Source organism: Somniosus microcephalus, chromosome 27, assembly GCF_052327205.1.
Source record: "Somniosus microcephalus isolate GS21.2 chromosome 27, FLI_Smic_1.0, whole genome shotgun sequence".
Lineage (NCBI taxonomy): Eukaryota > Metazoa > Chordata > Chondrichthyes > Squaliformes > Somniosidae > Somniosus > Somniosus microcephalus.
This window is the reverse complement of record NC_141013.1, coordinates 7,825,047-7,849,699: the sequence shown is the minus strand read 5'-3', so window position 1 is coordinate 7,849,699 and position 24,653 is coordinate 7,825,047. Positions and strand designations below refer to the sequence as shown.

The 24,653-nt window shown below is 44.1% G+C and overlaps 1 protein-coding gene across 2 annotated transcripts in view; it reads right to left on the bottom strand.

Moving 5' to 3' along the window:
* iqch (IQ motif containing H) overlaps nt 1-24,604 on the bottom strand; it is a 178,074-nt gene extending 153,470 nt beyond the window's left edge. The window contains exons 1-5 of one of the 2 annotated variants that reach the window (XM_085968436.1): nt 24,201-24,604; nt 21,482-21,604; nt 14,445-14,542; nt 12,772-12,892; nt 4,877-4,993 (exon numbers count right to left, since the gene is read on the bottom strand). In XM_085968436.1, coding sequence (XP_085824562.1) covers nt 4,877-4,993; nt 12,772-12,892; nt 14,445-14,542; nt 21,482-21,604; nt 24,201-24,254 — 513 coding nt within the window. In that variant the 5' untranslated portion in view covers nt 24,255-24,604. Of the gene's footprint in view, nt 1-4,876; nt 4,994-12,771; nt 12,893-14,444; nt 14,543-21,481; nt 21,605-24,200 lie in introns of those variants that run through there. The other variant, XM_085968437.1, reaches the window with a different exon arrangement.
* Nucleotides 24,605-24,653: the final 49 nt, after the last annotated feature.

The window sequence follows — 24,653 nt, the reverse complement described above, 5'->3', positions numbered from 1 at the left end:
TGTGTCCATTTATCAAATAGTTTATGATTGTGAAATATGTTACATCAATGTGTGCATAAACACTGTGGAAGTGTGCTTAACAGTTCATATAATATTGATACAATACCTAAATGGATAAGTGTGCTCATGCACTCACAATGCCCCCTCTGCCATTCACACAAAATCAAGTTGTCTGCAGTGTGTGCAGTACACAAAGAATTAGCACAGCCGTAACCATCAACACCAGACTTGCATCAAGCAATAGCGCAAGTACAGATACCTGACAACATAGCGTGATATGAATGAGGAAGCGCTGGATACAGCATGGATCACCGGTGATGAAGGGGCAGAAGATGTAGGGGGTTGATGAGGGGTGAGCAAGTGAGGGGTGAGCAAGTGGTGGGTGGAGGCCTAGCATACTGCCTATCCCTGCTAAATCACCTTAAGATTGAGTGGTCTGAGGTTCTGTTTTCTAGCAGAGGATACTACAACACGTGGAGCTCGTTGTGCGTTCCTTTAGCTTCATATTCCTGACTGTGTAAGGGATGGAGGATTGGTTATTTGCACTGCAATCTACGATCGATCAGGGAGCAGCAGTAAAGGGTCTTTCATGAATGCTCGCGCTAAGATCCTCCCCCCACAACGCCCGCCTCCCCCCACCACCTTCCCCAGGTGATCTGATCGTTTTGCACAGAGCTTTAATACAAAGTTACGGTCATCTTCAACATTTTGGACAGCTATCGAAGATTCCAAGACCTCATAAAGGCTCACTGTGCTACACTCAGACAGGTCTGTGTCACGAGGAGATTGCCTCCAGCAGGGACATGTGTGCAGAGGCAAAGTGCTGAGAAACAGTGATGTCAGCAGCGGTTCTATGTCACCATGAAGAACTGCAAAAGTAGCTTCAAGCAATGCCTCAGAAAGCACCAAGACTCCAGGGACTCAAGCAAAGGATGCTTCTGGCACTGACAAATGTACATCAGCGGTAGATGCAGATGGAGGCAGTGGGCATTCTGTATCACAGGCAACTAGCCAATGGACTCAGCAGCCACCCATCACCCTGACTCTCTCAGCTATGGTGGCTTTGAAAGAATGCCAATAGACATAATATATAAAAGCATACAATCTCATGGGATAAGCACAGTAGGAGTACAGACTGATCATGAGTACCACATGCACTTAAATAAAGGGCTAGATGCATACTGTCAATGATGTCCTATCCTTTGGAGAGGTTAGTAATCTGGCAAAACTCTTAACTGCTCTTGCTACTGCTTCTGGTGGTTTCTGTTGAAGTGTATTCACCTGTGGTTTGGCAAAACAAGGCTTTAGTTATGTTTTAAATGTAGCTTGAATAACGTACCAACTGACTACTAAATCATCCCCTGATGGCGCCTGGGCGGATTCTGTGCCAGCGGAGACTTTGGGGTTAATCTTAACTTTGGGCGATGTAAAATGGCCGATAGTGAATTAGCCACCCATTATACACCATAGAATCATAGAATCAGGCAGTACAGAAGGAGGCCATTTGGCCCATCGTGCCTGTGCCTGCTCTTTGGTAGAGCTATCCAATTAATCCCACTCCCCTGCTCTTTCCCCATAGCCCTGTAAATTTTTTCCATTCAAGTATTTATCCAATTCTCTTTTGAATGTTACTAATGAATCTGCTTCCACCGCCCTTTCAAATCACAGCAACTTGCTGTGTAAAAGAATGTTTCCTCATGTCGCTTCTGGTTCTTTTGCCAATGGAAGGGAAAATTGGGCGGGGTGTATAATGGGCGTCTTAATTCGATATCAGCCATTTTACACCATCGCCCCAAAGTTAAAATTACCCCCTTTCCCTCCTACTCATATTGTAGTCCCTGCAAGTCCGTGGCAGATCAGTTGACACAGCTCAGTCACAGCAATTCTGCTGAACCTGAACCTCATTGTGCAGTGGTCCTTGGGGAGGTCCAGGTAGAACTGTCTAGTGTGGTAGACTCTGTCCCTAAGGTAGTTCATTTTTACAGTGGTGTTAGTCCTTTGCCCCCTGTACACCCACTCAACCATCTCCCCTTACACTGTGTAATAACTGACAATGATGCTGTGTGGGGCTCCAAACTCCGTTGCACTAATCACTGCTACTCGTATTCTGGTGATCGCCCCCTTTCCTTCCATTGACTAGCAACAAACTCAGAGCAGCAGTTTAGGATTTATGTTCCATTTACATCCCCCTGCAATATTTCTTTCCATTGACCTTTAACAAGTCATATGCAATTCTCAACAAGCCCTTAACAAGACTAATCACTCACAGCCTCCTTGTTAAATGATAAACTGATCAGAACATAAGACATAAGAACAGAAGACGTAGGAGCAGGAATAGGTCATTTGGCCCCTCGAGCCTGCTCCGCCATTCAGTAAGATCATGGCTGATCTGATCTTGGCCTCAATGCATATACATCCTGAAACTATTACAACACCTATTGGCTAAAAACGGTTGGTTGTTGTGGTTGGGAGAAAAGAAACATCTATTTTAATGAGGAAAGTTGAAACGTGCTGTGTAGAGGGGGGGGGGGGTACTTTTTCTGGTCACTATAGGGCATATTTTTCCATTGGCATAGTTCCCATTTAATTCACTTGTACTAAATTCCGCTGTGCACTTTTTCAACGCTGAACAACCCATTTGTTTTAAAATGGTTGAATTTAGGACATGCACATTAAGCATTCTCACAGGAACAGCGCCGGTCTGACAATATGCCCCTCTGGGTAGCCACATCGTAAATGCGGTCACAAAGATTTCCTCTGGTCGAAGTACCAACCAGAAGGAGCCTTCAGGAATGCATTAAATTGCTGTACGAAGCAACCAGAATATCTCTTCTCCTGCTGTGAATAGCACAGTCTCATTTTACCTACAATTTTGCATTGATTGACCTGCATGCACACAGTTGTCAAAGTTTCTGATCTAACCTGTAAAACTAAGTTGGAATCCAAGCTGATTTACCTCTGCAGTAGGTAGGTACAGTACAGGACTTTGTTGAAAGCGTAAAAGCATTTTGGATTTCCTGATTTTCTAATTCCTAAAAGCTTCATTTTACAGTACAATTTTTCATTTATTGAGCTGCATGCATTCAGTTGCCAAAGTTTGCGGTAGTTGCCAAGAATCTGTCAAGTAACAGCCTGAAAACCGAGTGACTTTCATCTGTGTTGCAGATGTCGTCATTAAACTAAAACTTCTCCGCGGCTTCGCTGAAATCAAGCCCAGAATGACTGTCGCATTTTTCTACATTAGAACAGTCCCTTTATTCCAAAAGTAATTCACCATGTGAATCGCATTATGAAGATGTGATACGGTGATATATAAATGCATCGTTTTTTTTTACGTATTAATAAAAAAGGAATAGAAAAGATCATTTATCCCAACTCACCCATTCCACTCAATTTATAGTTTGTATGTTGAGTGTCCTGTGTTAAAGAGTTTTCTCTAAAGATGTACATGTGCATTCACAGAACCCACAGCACAATGCAACCCACGTCACAATAATGGCTGGAGAGTTTCAGGGAGTCGAAATTTGGAACAGTAGCAGAGATGCCATCAATTTCTATCTTTGTCACTGGCAGACCCGTCCTCCGACAGCCTACAGGCTTATAAAACCGAAGCTTCGCATCACCTAACCACTATTTATCATGTGTTCTCTCTTATTTTTCCTACGTAACGGGAGAGGAAAGTTCAGCGGAACGCCATAGTATTATTGATCAAAGAGAGAAAGACAACACAGATTGCGATGGAGAACGAGCAGAGAGGGGCACTGCATAAGGTGACATGTTTCTTCTTGTATCCTATTCAATCTTGTTTCGAAAGGAATCATACAAAGAGATCACACTGAGCTGCTACGCCCAGCAAATAGATCTAGCCCGGTAGCTAACCCCTTGAAATAATGGGACCCCGACAAGTACATCTTCATTAAACCAAATAGACATTAACCATAGCTGCTTGTTATTACAAGTCCTTACTCTAATTAACTCTAATCAGTAAACAAAAAGATTGCACAGAGGAAATATCAAAGGTACACTTGTGCTGTATGAGAGTGTCAGGCATGGTTCAAGGACTAAAAAGAAAAAAGCCTTGCATTTATATGGTGCCTTATCCCATTGCTCAGAAACATCTCAAAATGCTTCACATGCAATGAATTACTTTGAAATTCAGTAAATTGCGTACAAGATTTCACAAACAGGACTGAGATGAATGATCAATTCAATCTATTTTTAATGATACGGGCTAGATATATATTTAGTGATTTAGGCTCGTGGGGAGCAAAATGCAGTGGAATAGACCTGTTGGGCCGACTGACCTCTTTCTGTGCTGTAACATTCTATGTAATTCCATGGGCTGAGGGAGAATTGGCGATATGACGCTCTCTCTGCTCTTCTTCAAACAATGTCATTGGATCTTTATCATCCACAAACAGGCACACTGAATCTCGGTATCTTCTCCAAGGTGCAGGGATCCCCGGCATAATAAGGAGCAGGAACCCTGGATGAATTTTCTTTCCCTAACCTGGGATGCTGGGGCCAATTGTAGGACCGGAACTGGGATTAGATAACCCAGTAGAGACTGGAGAGCTCTCACTATAATGAATGAGGATCAGGATCATTCACAGTTCTGAATGCTGATCTCAGCACGCCAATCTAATAAAAATAAAGTTCTGTACCAGCTAGGGGCTCAAGTCCATTTAGATTGAACACACTTTCCTCTGAAGTCTACTACCCCTATTACAGAATAGGTCAAATTTCAACCATTGCACAATCTTCTTGGAAGTCAAGAGAAAAAAAATCAAGCCCAGAAAACCAGTTAATTGGCATGCTCCAATAACTGGTAGCAATTCCATCATTGTCAAATATTGAAAGGAATGACTATACTTACTTCAGGCATTGTCTTCTTAATAAGAGGAAGCTGAATCCCATAGTTCTCATTTAAAACATTTCTGATCTTTGAGTTGGTGGGATCACGCAAAATCCTCATTTCCATGGCTTCCTTGTGCTATTAAAAAGATGAGAGATGAGTTAATTTATTCAAATATATTTACGCAAGAATTGTTGTTTGCTTGTAAATGATCTAACAGTACAGGAAACTCTTTGGTATCCGGCACCGACGGGACCGGGATGGTGCCGGTTGATTAAAAATTCCGGATGACGGAGAGGGTTATCTACCGAGGCTATTTTTAACAAACAAAGAGTCAGACTCCTGTTATCGAGGTGTTCGGACTTCCGACAGCGCCAAGAAGCTGAGTAGTGGCAGTTTGGAGAACTACCCCCACTGACTAACTCGGCCACCGTGGGAGACTCGGACTCGGCAACATTTCCGGTTATTGAGGTGTTGTTTTTGGAGTATGAATTTTGCCGGTTAATAGAGAATTCTGGATATTTAGGTGCCGTTTAAACGAGAGTTTCCTGTAGTATAAAAATGAAAATTTAGATATGAATACAGTTGACTTATTCTTTTTCCAGGAAACTTTCGCTTGTATTTCTGTCCTGTGCCATTTTACTTTTCCCTTTATATTCACCCTATATCATACAAACCTACGGAAATCATGGACAGGAAAGGGCCAGCTGGTCCATCAAGCCTCTCCTCTACTGCCATAGTGCCAGTTTTGCACACTATGACCCCCGTCCGCCACCCCCCTTCCCCCAACTACGCAATCTCCCGGGAGAGGCAAAAAACAGAAAAAACCCTACGATAATTTAAGGCTAAAGAAACTCGGGGAAATTCCTCTATGACTACCGAAGGTGATCAAACAAGTTCCAGGAAAGCACAGTAACTGGGAGACATGGGGTGATTTTGCCAATGGGGAGCGTGTTTCAGTCCTGCTTCCATACCCACGCCAACCCACGCTATTTTCCCTTGATTGACCTTGTTGGCCAATTAAGGGAAAGCCGGTTGCAGAAAATTTTTTGACAGATGAATTGTCATCGTTTGACAGCTCTGTGAAGCTGTTAAACAGTGACATTCTCTGTTGTTTGATGAGTTCTTGAATTCAAGACCTCATCAAACCTCTTTCTTTTGCAGAGATGAGATGGTTGTTGCATTGGAGAATGCAACGGCCATCTGTCGTCTCTACCGCGGTGGTGCAAGACTCTCCGCATACCCACCGACTGAAGCCTGCAGGAAGAAACAAAGGTAAGTACACTTTTTTTAACACTTTCCACTTACCTCAGATACTCACCTCTCCACACTTGCACCCATCACTTACCTTCACAGCGCACTTTTGCACCCCTCTGACCCCCGCAGATCCACCACTCGCCTCGGTGACCCTGGCGGGGTTCGGAGCCTTCGGGAAGCCCACACTTGTGAGGGTAAAATGGCGATAAGCCTATTTTCTGCCTGTTAACAGGCAGTTAAGTGGCTGTAATCCCTTCTCGCCTCCAAGGTGACGGGACCCGGCGTGGGACGGCTACCCGCCTCCTGGCAAGATGGCACGGAGGCGGGTTGGGCACCTGCCCCCAGATTCTGCCATTTTTCCGGCAGTCCCGCCTCCATACCCACCTCCCCAGGGCTGGCAAGATTGCGCCCACAGTCTCCAATACCTCACCGACCATTTATAGACAATGATGTCAGCCATAGTTTGGAACTTGTGCAGATCCCTTTTGAACATCTGCAGTGAATCTGCACTCACTGCACAAGCCAGCAACTTTTTATACTGCTTGACAACTCTCTGTGATAAGAAAAATCTCATGACATCTAAACTAGTTCTGCACTTATTTAACTTATATGCATGTCCCTGGTCCTCCCTAACTTATCTAACCCAAATAGGAACATAGGAACAGGAGTAGGCCATTCAGCCCCTCAATTAGATCATAGCTGATCTGTATCTTATCTCCATTTACCCACCATTGTTCAGTAACCTTTAATAATCTTGCCTAACAAAAATCTATCAATCTCAGTTTTGAAATTTTCAACTGACCTAGCCTATAGCTTATCCACATGGACCAAATCTAATCATTTCATTATTTTATAAACTCCTCGAGGTCGACACTTTCTACAGTGAAAAGCCCCAGCTCGCTTGGCCTTTCGTGGTAACTTTAAACTAGATATCAAAATACTGGGACTAAAACTCTTCTAGATGAGGCCTAACCAAGGTTTATTCAAGCACAGCATACTATTTCTCATTTTGTATTCGATCACCCTGGCAATACATCCTAGCACTCTATTTGCTTTTGCAATAGCCTCGCGGCACTGGCCATGATCCTTCAGGTCTTCATGCACTATGACACCTTGATCATTCCCCCAACTCAACAGCCTTAAGTTTGCAACCCTCGTAATGTATACATGCTTGGCATTTGCCCTACCCATGTGCATAACACTACATTTATCTACATTAAATAAATGACATCTGCCAATTGCCGGCCCATTCCCCCATTGTATCTAGATCTGCTTGTAATCTATTTTTCTCATCCAAGGTCCTAACACCCACACACATCTTTATATCAACCAAAAACTTGCAGACAGTTCCCCCAATGCCTTCATCCAGATCATTGATAAAGATAGTAAAGAGCAACAACTCTAACACCAGTCTCTGTGGGACTCCACTAGTAACTGCTCCCCAGGCAGAACTACTGCTATTAATAACAACCTTTTATCTACCAGAATGCAACCAATTCCTTATGCAACCCAAAATCTGCCTGCTAATCCCACAGGACTCTATTTTATGAAGTCGCCTATTATGTGCACATTGTTGAAAAATCAAGGTTATACAATGTCAAATAGGCTATCTACATCCATCAACTTCCTCAAAAAATTCAACGAGGCTGGTGACATGTGAACACATTTTCCAGAAGCCATGTTGAGAGTCTCGAATAGCCTCTTCACTATCAAGTGTATCTCTAATGATCCCTTCTAGCAACTTGCCTACATCGGAGGTCAAGCTAATGGGCCTGCAATTCTCTGGTTCTGACTTTTGCCCTTTTTGAATATTGGCACCACATGGGTCATCTTCCAGTCCATGAAAACAATTCCAGACACTAGTGAGCTGTTAAATGTTTAATAAAGAGGCTTGCTGAGCTCAGTTCCCACTTCTCTGAACACCCTCGACTGAATGTTGTCAGGACCAGCAGCCCGATCCATTTTGAGACCCCTTATTCCAGCCAGATCTACATCCGCATTCACTTTGACACTTTGAACTTTATTATCAGCTGCACGATGTATTACTGCAAAGTCAGCATCGTCTTCTGTAGTGAAGATAGATGCAAAGTAGTAATTTAAAAGGAAGACTTGCATTTATATGCGCCCTTCACGACCCCCAAGTCACTTTACAACCATTGAAGCTTTTTAAAGTGTAGTCACTGTTGCAAAGTAGGAAATGTAGCAGTGAATTTGCGCACAGCAACCTCCCACAAACAGCAATGGAATAAATGGCCAGATCATCTGTTTTAGATGTTGGCTGAGGGATAAATGTTGGCCAGGACCCTGGGAGAACTCCCCTGCTCTTCTTCGAATAGTGCCTTGGGATCTTTTACACCCACTTGAGAGGGCAGACAGGGCCTCGGCACATCCAAACTCCGACAGTGCAGCACTCCCTCAGTGCTGTACTGAAGTGTCAGCCTGGATTATGTGCGCAAGACTCTGGAGTGGGACTTATCATATCGTGGAAATCCACCTGAATCTGCCCTGAAGAATCCTTCAGTGACCCTATAAAGTCCATAAGTGACTCCTAATATAGCTAAAAAAAATCTTGCTATTGCTACCACTGCTTGCCACTTCCTCCTTCTCCAATGTCCTTTTGGCTGCTCTGACAGCAACTTTTGTGGCCTATTGGCTGGCACAAATGTGGTGTATTAAATAATGGTGTGTCTTGCACACCAGCCAAGTACCCTGTCCGCACACCATGGTGCTTTTGTTCCATCCCCTGCTTGAAAGGCAGACAGGTGATCTGCTATGCTTAAAACAGCCATGATGAGGTGCACAAGACTGGTCTGGATTGATCACAAGATAATTCCAGCTTTTCAGCCTGCCTTAGTTCATCCATCCCACATGAGGGGGAGACTGAATGGTGCTGTGCTGCTTAGGAAGGGAGAAAATTAACTCACATGGGGTAGCCAGTGGTGCAGCATGTTGATGCAAAAGTAGAGGAACATCGGTTCAATCCCACACTCTGGTCTACTGTCCATTATCCCCTCGCTCCACTTCACTATTGGCAGCAGAGCCTCAGCCACCACACCCCACACATTCCAAAATTCTCTTCCTAAACCTCTTCAGCATGCCATCTCTCTCTCCACCATCAAAAGCTTCCTTGAAACCTGACATGAATCAGTCATTCATGAAAGAAAGACTTATGAAATAATACTGAGCGGCCTACGGGTGGCGCTGTCCAGGGAGAGTATAAATACTCGGGCACGGGCCCAGCTTGCGCAGGACATTCTTAACAGGAACTAGTAAAGGACACAACTAGACCTCCATGTTGTAAAACAGTTGATTAAAGCTTTGTTTAACGCTTAGACCAAGTGCCTAGTAGTTTTCTTACGCCAAAACCTACATGCTTTCACTCACTTCCTTTAACTTCTCTCCTATTCCTGTTTGGCGTCCACCACTCCCCCTTGCAAAGCTCCTTGGGATGTCCATCATTTTGAAAGACGCTATGCAAATGTGAGTTGCTGTTTCTGACCCGAGCCATACTGATGCCAGATGTGTTGAGCAGAGGCTAAGGGGGAGGGTTAATCAGACAGAGTCCTCGCCACACTGCTGTCATGCACTTCCTGGTAACTGGCTAAGGACAGTTTTGGCAGAGGTCTGAAAGCAGTCAGTGTGCTGTACTCTCTCTGAGGGAGAAGCTGCATAACCTGGAGGTCAGTAAAGGGATGAATTTGGGGGAAGAGGAAGGAGGATATGTGCTAGCAAATAGAAATGAGCTTCCTCTATGCATGCACACATAAACATAAACACCTTCAAGTATCATCAGAATGAACACTGAATTACAATCCTTCCTTTCCATTATTACGACAAAGTGCACTAATCTATCACACCCAACCTTCCTTCGGTGAATATATAAGGAATCAAATTGTGCCATACATGACTGCACAGACCTGTATTTACAGTACAATAAGGTAGCATGATTACATTTTCACTCCAACCTTGTTTCAGATGTGTGTTATGAAATAAACTAATAGCTTGGAGGCAAAAATATGACTCGTTTTCTATTCCTGCCAAATGATGTAATTTCGTGCTGGTAAAACAACCTAAAGCCTTTTAGAGTCTGTGAACACTAACATATGCTAATAAGCTATAAATGACTGGTTCAGACGGGAAATTCAATTTTTCTTATTGCATTTTCAAGTACGTAAGTAGCTAAAACTGTGCAGTAATATGTAGATGTGTAGGTTTGATGTTTAATACAATTGGGCAAAATCAGTCACTTTAATATAGATTCTGCTCATCCGAGTTTTCAGAAATATCTTTTAACAGCTTTTTTTCACATGTAGAAATGAGCAATTAATGTTATTGTTGGTCTTCATACTGCACCGATATAAATATAATGGTGCTACAGCTAAAATTAATGCAAATTGTTTCAGGCCTCCACTGAAGGAGTGACTTTGGCTCCTCTGCAAAGCAGCATGGTATGCTTCGTTTATTTTGCTCTCTTTAATTTTCCCTTCTCTCCAAAAGATGTGGACTCATGCCGGGATGCACCAACAATCCTTCAGTACCTCACCTGAGTTGTCATTCTTCATGTGTAGCTTACAGAGTGACATTGACAGGATATCTGAATATGAAGCTCGATTCTGCCCTCACCCAATGTCCACAGTATTGTACCCGACTGTCACCCAGGCTGAGATCAGCACAATCCAGAGACTGAACCTGGAACTGTCCTGATGTGCATGCTTCACTGGGAGCATGGGTCAGGGAAGAGGGAAAATAAAATCAGCCTGGGTTCCTGCACTATCCACCGATCCTGCTTGGAAAGTGCAGGCGTGCTGACGTCAGGTCCAAACTCAGCTTTGAATACTCTAAAGACACTAATTGTCGTGGCTCACACATGAAGGAAGATGACAAGGGAGAGATACCAGAGGGCATCTAGTGGCTCTGAATTTGTATTCCAGCACAGGTGTTCCCTTTGAGTACAGCACCCCAGTGGGATCACAAGAGCAGTGAATTTACCTTCATATCCTTATTTCCTTTCTCTTCTGTACATATGAGCATTGACGGACAGTAAAAGACCCACTGGTCCATCCAGCCTGACCCACACAACTGCGATGCCTTGCGCATCACAATATGTACACCCACCCCACCCCACCCGAAAGCCATGTAGTCTCCTGGGAGAGTCGAAAAACCAGATAAAAACCCATGCCAAATAGGGAAAACCAAAATCTGGAAAACTTCTCTCCAACACCCTTAGGCGATCAAAACTAGCCCAGGAGACAGACCACTCTGGCCCTGATTAATGTTATACAGTACGAGGTGATCTCTTCCCCTGCCTACACTTCTCTAAATTGCAGAGTCCCAGCTCTTTGAGTTTACCTTAATAACTAAGATGCTTCAAACTAGTAATTAATCTAGTGGCCCTGCTCTGCACCCTTTCCAAAGCATCAATGTCACCCACCATGTGTGGAGGCCAAAACTGAACATAGTTTCTGACTGAGGCCTAACTGAGGTCTTGTACAAGGACAAAATAGTATGCTTTGTCTTACAGTGCATTGTCCTATAAATACACCCTAGCACCCTATTTGCTCTAGCTATTGCTTCACGGCATTGGTCATGAACCTTTACAGATCTATGCACTATAACATCCAGATCTCTTTCTTTCTCCACCAGCTTTAGTACATTACCCTGAAAGGTGTACACATGTTCAGTATTCAAAACACATCTAACTGTCTCCTAAACTGTAACAGGGGACAATGGGCTGGATTTTGTCAATGGGGAGCTTTTGGAGACGGGACTCCCGCTTGTTGGGTTTTAGTCCCGCCTCCATCGACTTGTGGCCAACCCACGCTATTTTCCCTTGATTGACCTTGTTAAGCCCGCCCAGCGGGCTTAGCAGACCAATTAAGGGAAAGCCAGTTACAGGTGATGTCAGCGAGTGCCGTTTCATCTGTCAAGAGCTTTTGACAGATGAAATGTCATGTTTGACGGCTCTGTGAAGCTGTCAAACACCGACAATCTGTCTTCTAAGTTGAGTCTTTACTCAAGACTCAATTAGAAAGCCTTCCAGACCAGAAAGCAGAGGCTGCAGCTTTTGACAGTTCAGCGGCCATTCTGCTTTCTGTGCCGGTGAGCTGAGGGACTCCCGAGACCTGAAGGGAGGAAGCCTGCAGGAAGAAGTAAAGGTAAGTAAAACTTATTAAAACACTTTACACACACCTCACACACTTACCTCTGCACACATGCACCCATTACTCACCTGCACACCGGACATCTCGGCCCCTCCAACCCCCACAGACTGATGGCCCGGCTCGCTGACCCTGGCGAGGTTCGGAGCCGTCAGGAAGCCCACACTTCAGGACTCAAAATAGGGATTAGCCAAAAAACTGCCTGTTAACTACCGGTTAACCCTTCCCGCCTTGAGGAGGCGGGACCCGGCGCGGGTCGGCTACCCGCCTCCTGGCAAGATGGAATGGAGGTGGGTTAGGGGCGGGTTGGGCACCCGCCCCCAAATTCTGCCATTTTCCCGGTAGTCCCGCCTCCAAACCCGCCTCCCCAGGGCTGGCAAAATCCAGCCCAATGACTCTTAAATTGGCAGCCTTCTGGAAAAAAATGGAAAACCTGTGGGTATTTTTAATACAGTTATATTAAAGCCAAACCAGTAACTACATGACAGGCAATGAACTTACCTGGATTCCAGGTGAGGTATGTTGAGGTTGGTTCCACAGCTGAAGCCCATGGTGCCTTTTATTCAATGATGGGTAAACAACAGGCCTCTTGATCATTTTACTGTTACCTAGTTGAACTGCACTAAATCAAAGAAAAAACATTTTATAAAAGCACTGATTTATTATAGGTTTTTGAGGCAAAGAAAGGTTTCTACTATGAGGCATTTCCTTATATAACCATTAGGTAGAATCAAGCACTGGGGTTTGCAGGCTCCATCTAACACATGGACCTCTGAAGCTGCACATTTATCTTTGGATTCCATCCATTTGTCCAGTTTACAATTTTGAACTTTTGAAATTTCTTGCCAGCTTTAAATCTTGAACTTTTTTTTCAGTTTTCTTCCTTCCTCTCCTGAAGTCATGCTGGGGCTCATTGTCAGATACTAACTGACCTTCACACAAGTGAGCATTCTACCTGTCTGAGTCCCAACACTGAATGTTAATCGGCTATTCAAGCACTGGGGTGTTAAATCTGATCCTGTCGTCCCCTTAGGCCCACACATGCTCACTCTCCAGCAGAGATCACTGCCGAGCAATCAGGAAATGCATGGCTCGTTTTTGCTCATCCTAGAGCCATCAAAACCCTAGATATCTCACACTCATCCCACTCACCGCCCTCCCCTGAGATCAGTAGCCATTCCATAAGTGGGATCTTCCTCTACACTGAGCCATTGAGACAGTAATTTTTCTTTATTTAACTATAATCACAACCCCCCATCTCCCCAGCCTCATTGTATTTCAAGAGACCACCCGCAATATAACTGCCCCCAACAAACTGACAGCTTCAAGTAACAAAAAGCAAAATCTGAAATAAAAACAGCAAATGCTGGAAATACTCAGCAGGCCAGGCAGCATCTGTGGAGAAAGAAACATAGGGTTAACGTTTCGGGTCAATGACCTTTCGTCAAAACACAAGTTCAGCCAGAAGTAACGTCTCATTTGAAGAGGAAGGTGAGCCTTGAGGGAGCAGTGAATTCTTCATTCAAAGTGCTCCCCCATCTTAAAATGGAAAAAGAAAAACAGGAGTTGTTCAGTTCTCAAGTCAGTCCTGCTGTGATGAAATATGCCATTCATCACTCATCTGTATTCTCTGTGTGATTGTGCCTGTGACTGTGGTTTAGTTTCAGTTTCATTTCCCTTACCTCAGTTCCGTTTCCTCACCTTGTATTGTATTGTGTGTAGGGCTCCGCCCATACCTGGCCCCTATGTAAGCAGGCTCAGCGTGCCTCACATCCAGTACTGCAGACCTCTGGATGGAAGACACCTCTCCACTGTGTGTTACCTTCTAAGTTAATAAAAGCCTTGTTTTGTTCCGCTAACATTGAGTCTCGGATTTATTGAGGCACATCACCTGCGTCCTGGCTCCTGTTGGTTCCAATGGTGTCTCTCCTGGACGCATGGGGATGCTCTGCTTTGTTAGTGTCATAGAGCAGTCTTTCAGGTAGAGAGACTCAACCTTGTATGCCTCTCCACAGGTAATGACAGACCAGAATTTTACCTCTATGTTTTTCACAATAAAATGCAGGAAATACTTTCAATAAGGAGTATTCCTCTTAGAACTAACATTGCCTTTAAATTACTAAATTATGATAACGAGTTGTATTGGGATTAACAGTATGGGCGGCATTACTTACTCTGCTAAAGTGTGGTCAGCTGGCATATCTCTGTATTCCACAGCAGGAAGGGTCAACACTTGTCTATTGATTACATTCAAATACTCCGCTGCACGACACTGCAATAAAACATTTTTTGTTCAGGATGTGGCGACTCAACCGCACTTCATGTATTTACTTAAAAATGGAGACTGTTTTGGCTTGCACTGCCCACTGATAACATATATAATTCACTGTGTGTGATGCTGGGACTGATGAAACTCTACATCGCCGAAAATACTGCGCATGCATTTTCCTTTTATTTAATTGCAAAACTGGATTTATACCTTTTTTTTATTTTGCAAAAGGCCAAGGCCAACAGTGTAGGACACTCCTTTTTTCCCTCAACTCCAAAAACGGCCGGAGGAGTAGACAGGGGAAGGACTGAATATGGGATTGTGCCTTGAATTCTGATCTTTGTCTTACTGGTGATATAAAATTCATTAAAAACATAAGAACATAAGAATATAAGAAATAGGAGCAGGAGTAGGCCATACTCGAGCCTGCTCCTCCATTCAATAAGATCATGGCTGATCTTTGCCCTCAGCTCCACTTTCCCACCCTATCCCGATATCCCTTGATTCTCTTAGCGTTCAAAAATCTAGTGATCTCAGCCTTGAATATACTCAATGACTGAGCATGCACAGCCCTCAGGAGTAGAGAATTCCAAAGATTCACAACTCTTTGAGTGAAGAAATTTTTCCTCATCTCAGTCCTAAATGGCCGACCCCTTATCCTGAGACTGTGACCCCTTGTTCTAGATTCTCCAGCCAGGTGAAACAACCTCTCAGCATCTACCCTATCAATCCCTCTCAGAATCTTATATGTTTCAACGAGATCACCTCTCATTCTTCTAAACTCCAGAGAGTATAGGCCCATTGTACTCAAAAACCTTCAGAAAGAATCCCTCATATGGCACAAAGGGATAGTGAAAAGGGGACTCCTATTTTTAAATAACAGACTTTTTGGCCCCGATTTTTGGCTTGTGTGGGAAATGGTCGGGTTTCCCCGAATGTGGGGTTTCTGACACACACAAAAAAGTGTCAGCCAGCTCCACGCAATTTTCCCTCAAGTGGCCAATTAATTCCCAGCATGTGGGAAGCCTTGCTAATTGTCCAATTCGAGTCAGAAATCCCCGCAGTATGATGTCATCATTCGTGGTGCTTTCAAAGTGTCCAGCAAGCTTCTCCACCTCTGCAGGCTTCTCAACCACTCTTGCACAATGGCAGAGGAGCCTGCACCAGCTGCTGCCAGCGGCAGAGGTCGAGCTGCCTTCAAATTCGAAGAGGCTTCACTGCAGGCATTATTGGATGGGGTTAGGGCCCACAGGGAGGTCCTCTTCCTCAGGGAGGAAGAGGCCTCCCACTGAGACCAATGCTGCATGGATGCAGGTGTCAGCAGATGCCAACTCACTGGGAGTCACCAGAAGAACCTTGGCATTACATCTCTAACTCCTTCCTTAACTCCCCCACAGTACCATCCAGAGCCCCCGTCCTCACTGTGGAGGAGGAAGAGGCTGTGCAGCCAGACTCCTCAGAGGAAGCTCCAACCTCTGAGGGTGCAGCATCAGCAGAAGTAAGCGCACCCAGCACCAGCGCAGACACTCACACCTCGGGGGGACCTTTGGGACATAGAGTAGTGTTGTCACCTGGTGTTTCACAGCTCACAAGTGAGCCTTAGCAGATTCTGGAGACAGGGACAGCAGTGGAGAGTCCTCGTCGGAGGGCACAGGACTCTGCCAGCTCAGCTCAGCTGCGCTGCATGTCGACCCTCTGCCTCTGGGTCCATCCGCAAGAGAAGAGGTGATGGATCTCCATGCACAGACGCAGGAGTCTCTGGCAGGTTTTGTCTCCAGGGTCACTGTGAGTGTGGAGCGAATGGAGGAGTCCATAGCGACCATGAGCAGAGCCTTTGTGGAGTCATTAGCGCATGAACGCATCGCCATGGAAAGGTTGGCAGCCTCCATGGAGGAGATAACTCGCCAGGGTACGGAAAACATGGTGAGTGCTCATAAGAGAATGACATCTCTTGAGGAGCGTTGGCCATCTATTGAACAGAGAAACCAGATCTTCATGGAAGTCCTTCTGAGTAGGACTGCCAGTGCAGAAACGGGTCCCCATGGCCCCCCTAAAGCGCAGCAAGGTGCTCTCAAGCCACTTCCAAGCGCTGGCCCCTTCTGGCCTGTGCAGCTTCAGGTGAGTGAGCAGCAGCCTGGTGCTCCTGGTGCTCATCCTGCTGTTCCTGGTTCTGCTGCTGCCGCCTCTGCTGCTGGAGATCCTCTAATGGTAAGAAGGGAAGGAAAAAAAGGCGTCCCATGCTTCTCGTAGATGCCTCCGCTGAGAAAGCGCTGAGTGAGGGTGGCGAGAGGGGCTTCCCAGGAGATCGCATTGGAGAAGTGTGTGAGGCTCCAACCTTCCACAGCTGTGCCTAAGCCTTGAAGAAGTAGCCCCAAACCTGCAACAACAAGGTCCTTCAACATACAAATGCTGTCCCTTTAAATCGCAGCTTCTCCGATTGACCTGCAGCTGACAGTAAGCAAGCCGGCAAGCTTCACGCCAGGTTTCATCAGCGGGGTTCCCCGCAGGTGTGTTTTGCGTGGGGAACCCCTGAAAGTCGCAAGGGCAGCCTAAAATCGGCTTAAACAAGGTGATAATTGATCATTACTGTTCCGACGGCCAGTCCTGCCAGCGGTGGGCGGGACTGAAGCGGGTCGAGAGAAACGAAGGTCCGAAAGTCAGACGGGGCGGGGAATCAGGCGGGGGGGGGGGGGTCGCGACCTGCTTTTTCGGCGATTTTCGGCCCCCGGCCGCATGAAAAGCCGCCCGATGGCTGCCAGAAAATTGACCCCTTTGTGTTCAGTTTATATGTATTTATATATCAAAATTCTTTCATCTGCACTTCCTTTCAACGGTTTCCATTATAAATTTTTATGTCTACAGTTATAATATAAATTATTAATATAAAATGATCAAGCTGTAATTACACCTTCCTCCTTGTGGAAGCACTGCAGCTTCTATTATTATTATTATATTGACATGGAAATTTATATTGGAAATCACAAAGTAAGGATACAGTGTATGATTTGAAAATGGGGACTGAAATACAGGGGTCCAATTATCCCCTGCCTTCTAACCCCGCTTCACCTGAAGACTACACTTGATCTTGACTCCCCATGTGCAACGCCATAGGAGATGACTCCTATTTTAGAAGATTCTGGCCAACTTACTCAGACTGGATTGCCTGACGCAAAACTGAATGGGCAGCAACCCTAGATTGAAAAGAGTACGAGAGAAGATGTGATAGGGAAGTAGTGGCTAGGTGTGCCAAACCTGAGTTATAAGAGATTGTAGGACGGAAGGAAGACTTGGGGGTGGGTTTCGACAGTGTCGTATGAACTGAAAGGGAGGGGAGACGGGTGAATAAGGTAAACCTCAAGAGGGAGAAGCTCATTGGTGTTCCAATAACACTGCATTGTAAGCTTATTTACTCACTGTAGTTTCTCCCAGTCCTCCTGTTGTCACTGAACCACACACTACCTGTGGCTTAAAGAACAAGCTGGGCAACCTTCTCTACAGCCTCCACAGTGCTGTCTTCACATTGCTAGAAGGCATGTGGTGGTGGGCCAGGGGGGGTGACTATCTCTCTAATCCTTCTCCTTTTCAAGTTGGGAGATACTTGCCCTCTGCTCGGCACTTTTGCAATGCAGTGTAGTTGAGTCTGGGAACTGAATGGTTGTGGAATCATATCTGTGTCCCCTCACTCAGGTGGTGCAACACACTATAATACATGGGCCAACTCACGACACCAACATATGGCCAGTGCAGCAGGTTTCAGCACAGATTTGTAATTCTATCATTTCTGAAGTTTTGCACATAGGTTTGCAACCATAATTTATCACGCAGTTTCCAATCTCACCCACATTAGAAGGTGGATCCCCTACTAGGAGGCTGGATAATTAGAGTGTGAGTCACTACAGGCTATCCTTGCTACTGGTCTGATTTCAAAGACACATTGACAGAGGTAAGAGCTCCCCCATTACAAAGTATTTACAGCAGGGAGCATAAACACAGCCATTCGGCAACAGGTTCACACCGGTGTTTATGCTCCACACGAGCCTCCTCCCACCCCTCTTCATCTAACCCCATCAGCATATCATTCTATTCCTTTCTCCCTCATGTGCTTACCTAGCTTGTCCTTAAATGCATCTGTGCTATTCACCTCAACCACTCCCGGTGGTTGCGAGTTCCATTTTCTAACCACCCTCTGGGTAACAAAATTTCTCCTAGGCAGCTGAAGGCAGAGCCGCCAATGGTGGAGCGAAGAAAATCGGGGATGCACAAGAGGCCAGAATTGGAGGAGCGCCGAGATCTCGGAGGGTTGTAGGGCTGAAGGAGGTTACAGAGATAGCGAGGGACAAGGTCATGGAGGGATTTGAAAACAAGGATGAGAATGTTTGTTTTGGATGAGAGGCACTTTTCAATATCAATTACTGAATAGTGATCAACAGTGGGCGCTTTGGCTGATTTTTTTTCTCCTTGCTAGCCCAGGAGCAAGGAGACCAGCAATTCTACACTATCAATATAAATTAGCTGCTGCTCAAATGGTTTAAGAATGTAATTTGTATATATATATATTATATAGGATATATCCATACACTATAATATTATATTCTCAATGAAATGAAGATGGTTTTAATAGCAGTTAAAAGTAGCTCTGAGATTATGTTGATTTGAAGTCTGTGAGGGGCTGTTGTGATGTCCTCACTGTAGAATAATAGTGAGTCATGATTTCACAAAAAAGGATAAGAAGCTTAATTTGCAAAAAGGAATCCAAATGATAGGACTATTGAGGTCACAATGTCTATTATTACGTATTCTTTAGAAATATATTTAAACCATAGAATTACTGGATAAATCATAGATGAATCATTATTGTGCATTCATCTTGCACTGAGTAAGAAAGAAAATAATATGTGCGATTAATCTAGAATTCATGGGTTCAGGATTTATAAAATAACTCTCTTCTCTCCCCCTAATTTGCTTTCTTCCTCTCCTGTAGGTGCTGCCCCATGCTGGGGTATGCTTTCAAGGCATTTTGCCCAGGTAAATGGCCATTCTTCATGCGTGAGCTCAGACAGCAAGCGTTTGAGGGCTATTCAGTCATGGGGGGCACAGCTTGGTCCTGTCCTCACCTGCAGCAGAAATGACTGGATACTGATCAGGAGTTGTGTTTTTTTTTACCCCTAACACACGAGTGCTGTGGCTAATTGTATCACCTACCGAAATCAAACCTGCAGCCTTCTGACAGAAAGAGTTGCTTGAAAAGTATAAAATGTTGACAGGGCTAGACAGATTGGATGCAGGGAGGATGTTTCCCCTGGCTGGGGGGTCTAGAATGAGGGGTCACAGTCTCAGGATATGGGGTAGGACATTTAGGACTGCGATTAGGAGAAATTTCTTCACTCAGAGGGTGGTGAACCTGTGGAATTTTCTACCACAGAAGGCTGTAGAGGCCAAGTCACTGAATATATTTAAGAAGGAGATAGATCAATTTCTAGACACAAAAGGCATCAAGGGGTATGGGGAGAGAGCAGGAATATGGTATTGAGATAGAGGATCAGCCATGATTATATTGAATGGTGGAGCAGGCTCGAAGGGCCGAATGGCCGACTCCTGCTCCTATTTTTCTATGTTTCACGATCTTTTTCAAACACATTTATGATGTCACTACCAATAGCAACCAGAGCAAGTCTTTCCCTTGGTTTGAGTGGCTTAGTTCCACACTGTGCAGCGAACGATAAAATAATTTGAATATGCATTTCATTTTTCTACCTTATAATGAAAATTCATAAAAGTACTGTTTAGATTAATTAAGTTGTTGCAGTAGGAAAAATAGATTTTTTTTTTTTTAAAGATTCATCTTTAGGCAGTCAAAGAAATAAATATTGCTTTTTCTGACACATGGGGGAAAAAACTTTCCGCACAGTTAAGAGTGTCGCACGATTTCCTCCACAGTGGGCTATGAGACCAAAGTAACAAATCAGCTCCATAGCACCAGTTTTAAGCTCTGCAATCGTGCGATGGGCACATAGACTGTCATTTCTATTTTGTACATAACTAACATTTCTAATGACCCATGAACACATTGCACCTGACCTGTTTTTCTCACCCAGTTTGCTCATGCCTATTAATGATACACTGAGGGTGTTTAATTTCTTGTCAAACCAGCAGGGGGAGGTGGTAGGCCCTTCCACTTGTCCCTGGATATTTTTCAATTGGAGGTTGCGTGTGCAGATAAAACTTGGCTTCTTCCAGCTCTCGTCTGGATGCAGCATGCCTTTTTAAAACCTAATAAAAAGCCTTTTAGTGCAGCACAAGGTGCCAGGTCCTGTCTGGAAGCAAAACTCATGCCTCTTATTCAAAAATATCACATTTACGAACAGAAAGAATGGCTCAACGTATTTATTCTTCTTTTCCAGAGATGATCCTGGCCACTAATTCTGTTCCAAAGCATACATAGCTTATAGAATCATAGAATAGTACAGCACAGAAGGAGGCCATTCAGCCCATCGAGTCTGGGGCAGTTCCTTCGAAGAAGAAGTTAGCCCCACTCCTCGGCTCTTTCCCCATATCCTTGCATTTATTTCTCCTTCAAGTATTTATCCAATTCCCTTTTGAAGGCTACTATTAAATCTGTATCCACCACCCTATCAGGCAGTGCGTTCCAAATCCTAACCACTCGCTGCGTAAGAAAGCTTTTCCTCATGTTGCCTCTGGTTCTTTTGCCAATCACCTTAAATCTGTGTCCTCTGGTTATCGACCCTTCAGCCATTGGAAACAGTTTCTCTTTGTTTACTCTATCTAAACCCTTCATGATTTTAAACACCTATCAAATCTCTTCTTAGCCTTCTATGCTCCAAGGAGAACAACTTACATTTATTATTTATTATTACGATGAACTAATATTTATTCATTATTATTTATTTATTAACCAGCAGAAGCACCTTCAGTTCCACTAACCTTTAGGCCCTTTTCAGTCCTTTGTATGGCTGTTTCAAGAGTCTGAATGTCCACTGCTGCTGCATGGCCATGTATCGGTAGGTGTGAGATTTGCTGCTTCAGCTGCTGAAGATCCTCTTGAACCTAAAGAGCAAACAGTGTAAAGGTACGGTGCTCAAATGTGGCATTATTATAACAGATCCTATCAAGAAATGCCGGTCTTTGGATGTAGCTGTGTAACAGTATCCAAACTATACCCATACTCCCTTGAAATGATGAGTTATCCCATAAAGTGCTTTTGTATCTCTAGCATATGTTATACTAATGTGTCTTTGCTGGTGTAAACCTGCACTTTTGATGCTGGTCGTATCATTGCCAAATGCACAGTTTAATGCGGCCAATTTGCTGCCAATCTCCCAAATAGCAGGAGATTTCCTTTGAGCACTAGGTAATGCGAAATTAGAAATGTGTTTGTAAAAACCCACTAATGATTTTACTACAAATAATGCACAGAGGAAATCATCTCCAGCAAGACTACCTGGAGAGTTCTTTTAAATAGCCAGCCTACATCTACGTTTGAAATATATCTAAAAAAAAGACAAAGACACTATTTCCTCGCTGCTTTCTTCTAACTTTGATAACGTGGGCTTGCTCTAAGAGGAGGATCTTGGGATTTAAAAGCAGCTGCCAATCTAGAGACCAACTCGCTTCGAATTGACCTCAAACTGTGCCTACTTAGAGCAATTTGGCTTTGTGACTTCAAAGAAACAGTCCAGCCTAAACACAGATCCACAGCAGCAGCAGACAGCTTTCCTAAAGACAATCCTTTTCCACCTATCAAGATGAGCTACTGAGACATAAACTTTTCCCTCATCTATAATATATTAAACATCTTACATCTGTGTGCACTTTCTGTGTCATCTTTTACCATTATGAATGGTAAAAGATGCACTTTTATGCACTTATGCTGGTATCAGTTTATGTAAACTTGTCACGCTGTAACTACACCCTCCTGCCAGTGGGGCACTGCAGCTCCTCGGCCTGTACTGCAAAGAAAGAAAGATTTGCATTTATACAGCGTCTTTCATGACCACCGGACGTCTCAAACAGCCAATGAAGTGCTTTTGAAGTGGAGTCACTGTTGTAATGTGGGAAACGTGGCAGCCAATTTGCACACAGCAAGCTTCCACAAACAGCAATGTGATAATGACCAGATAATCTGTTTTAGTGATGTTGGTTGAGAGATAAATATTGGCCAGGACACCGGGGAGAATTCCCCTGCTCGTCTTCAAAATAGTGCCATGGAATCTTTTACATCCACCCGGGAGCAGACAGGGCCTCGGTTTAACGTCTCATCTGAAAGACGGCACCTCCAACAGTGCAGCACTCCCTCAGCACTTCACTGGAGTGTCAGCCTAGCTTTATGTGCTCAAGTCCCTGGAGTGGGACTTGAACCCACAACCTTCTGACTCAGAGGCAAGTGTGCTACCAACTGAGCCACAGCTGACACATCAATGCTATGTAGAATCATAGAATGGTACAGTAGAGAAGGAGGCTATTTGGCCCATCGAGCTTGTGCCAGCTCTTTGGAAGAGCTATTAGTCCCACTCCACTGCTCTTTCCCCATAGCCCTGCAGAATTTTCCCTTTCAAGTATTTATCTAATTCTTTTTTGAAAGTTATTATTGAATCTGCTTCCACCAGAGTGACTGCAGAAATAGCTGATTAAAATTAAAATTATGACATTTACCAAGTAAAAATCCAAACATACATATTAGTGGTTCTCAAACTTTATCAGGCTGCGTTCCACCAACTTAAGCCACTTCTCTGATTCCAACACTGCAGTAGTTTTATCAAAGTATTAAATAAAAATAAGGAAAGAATTAATGGCTTTAAAATGGGGACTGAATTATGTATGTGCCCCCTCGTCCAATGATCCCCATCATGATCCCCATCCTCTAACCATCTTCATCTGAAGACTGCAGTTAGTCTTCACTTCCTCCAGAGATTAACTAGTATATAAATAAAATATATCAAAGTATTATATAAAAATAAAAAGAGTAGATGAATTTAAATTGGGTACTGAATTACATCTGCATGCCCTGGCCCTGCTCTCTAACCCCACTTTCACCTTAAGACGATAATTGTCATCACTCCCCATGTGCAATGCCACTGGAGATTGACCAGTTATTAAATAATAATACACCGCGCACTACATGCTCCTTTGATTATGAAACAGCATACCCTGGGTGATGAAATGGTCAATCCATTGGTACACACTCAGTAAAGCCTACAACATAGAATCATAGAATGACAGCACAGAAAGAGGCCATTCAGCCCATCGGGCCTGTGCTCTTTAAAAAAGAAAAAAAAGACTTGCATTTATATAGCGCCTTTCACAACCACTGGACAGCCCAAAGCACTTTACAGCCAATGAAGTACTTTTGAAGTGCAGTCACTGTTGTAATGCAGGGAACGCGGCAGTGAATTCACGCACAGCAAGCTCCCACAAACACCAAATGATAATGACCAGATCATCTGTTTTAGTGATGTTGATTGAGGGATAAATATTGGCCAGGAAAGAGCTATCCAATTAGTTCCACTAGCCCTGCAAATTTTTCCCCTTCAATTATTTATCCAAAGTTATTATTGAATCTGTTTCCAGCACCCTTGCAGGCAAGATCACAACATTGAGCTCAATTAACAATTAAAGGACTTAAAGCATTAGAAGATTGAAGTACCTGGACCAATATGTTTCCCACGTCAGTGCTACTGTTTGCTAGGTATCCTGCCATGTTCTGGGCAAAGCTTCTGCCGCCTCTCACACTCTCTCCATTGCCTTCTGCATGTTGTCATCCTCCAGGCCAGCGTGGGTTCCCCTAGCAACGAACACAGCCCCTACCACAGGGGGAAGAGGGGAGAACAACACAGACCTTCACAGCGCACAAGAAGAAATTTCGCGCTTGCATCCAATAGTTTTGCAAGCAACTTACATTAGTGTAAATTTTCTATGTTAAGAGAAAAATCCGATAGAGTTCTTTTTGTTTTTGTATGTATACTGGAACGTGATTAAAACCAGCATCTCCCTCTGTTAGCAAAATGGTACATTCCTCACTCAGCCTGCCAGGAGGAAAATAAAATGAAGCCAGTTAAAGAATGAATAAAATTTTTAGTTCAGGAATGAGGCTTTAAAT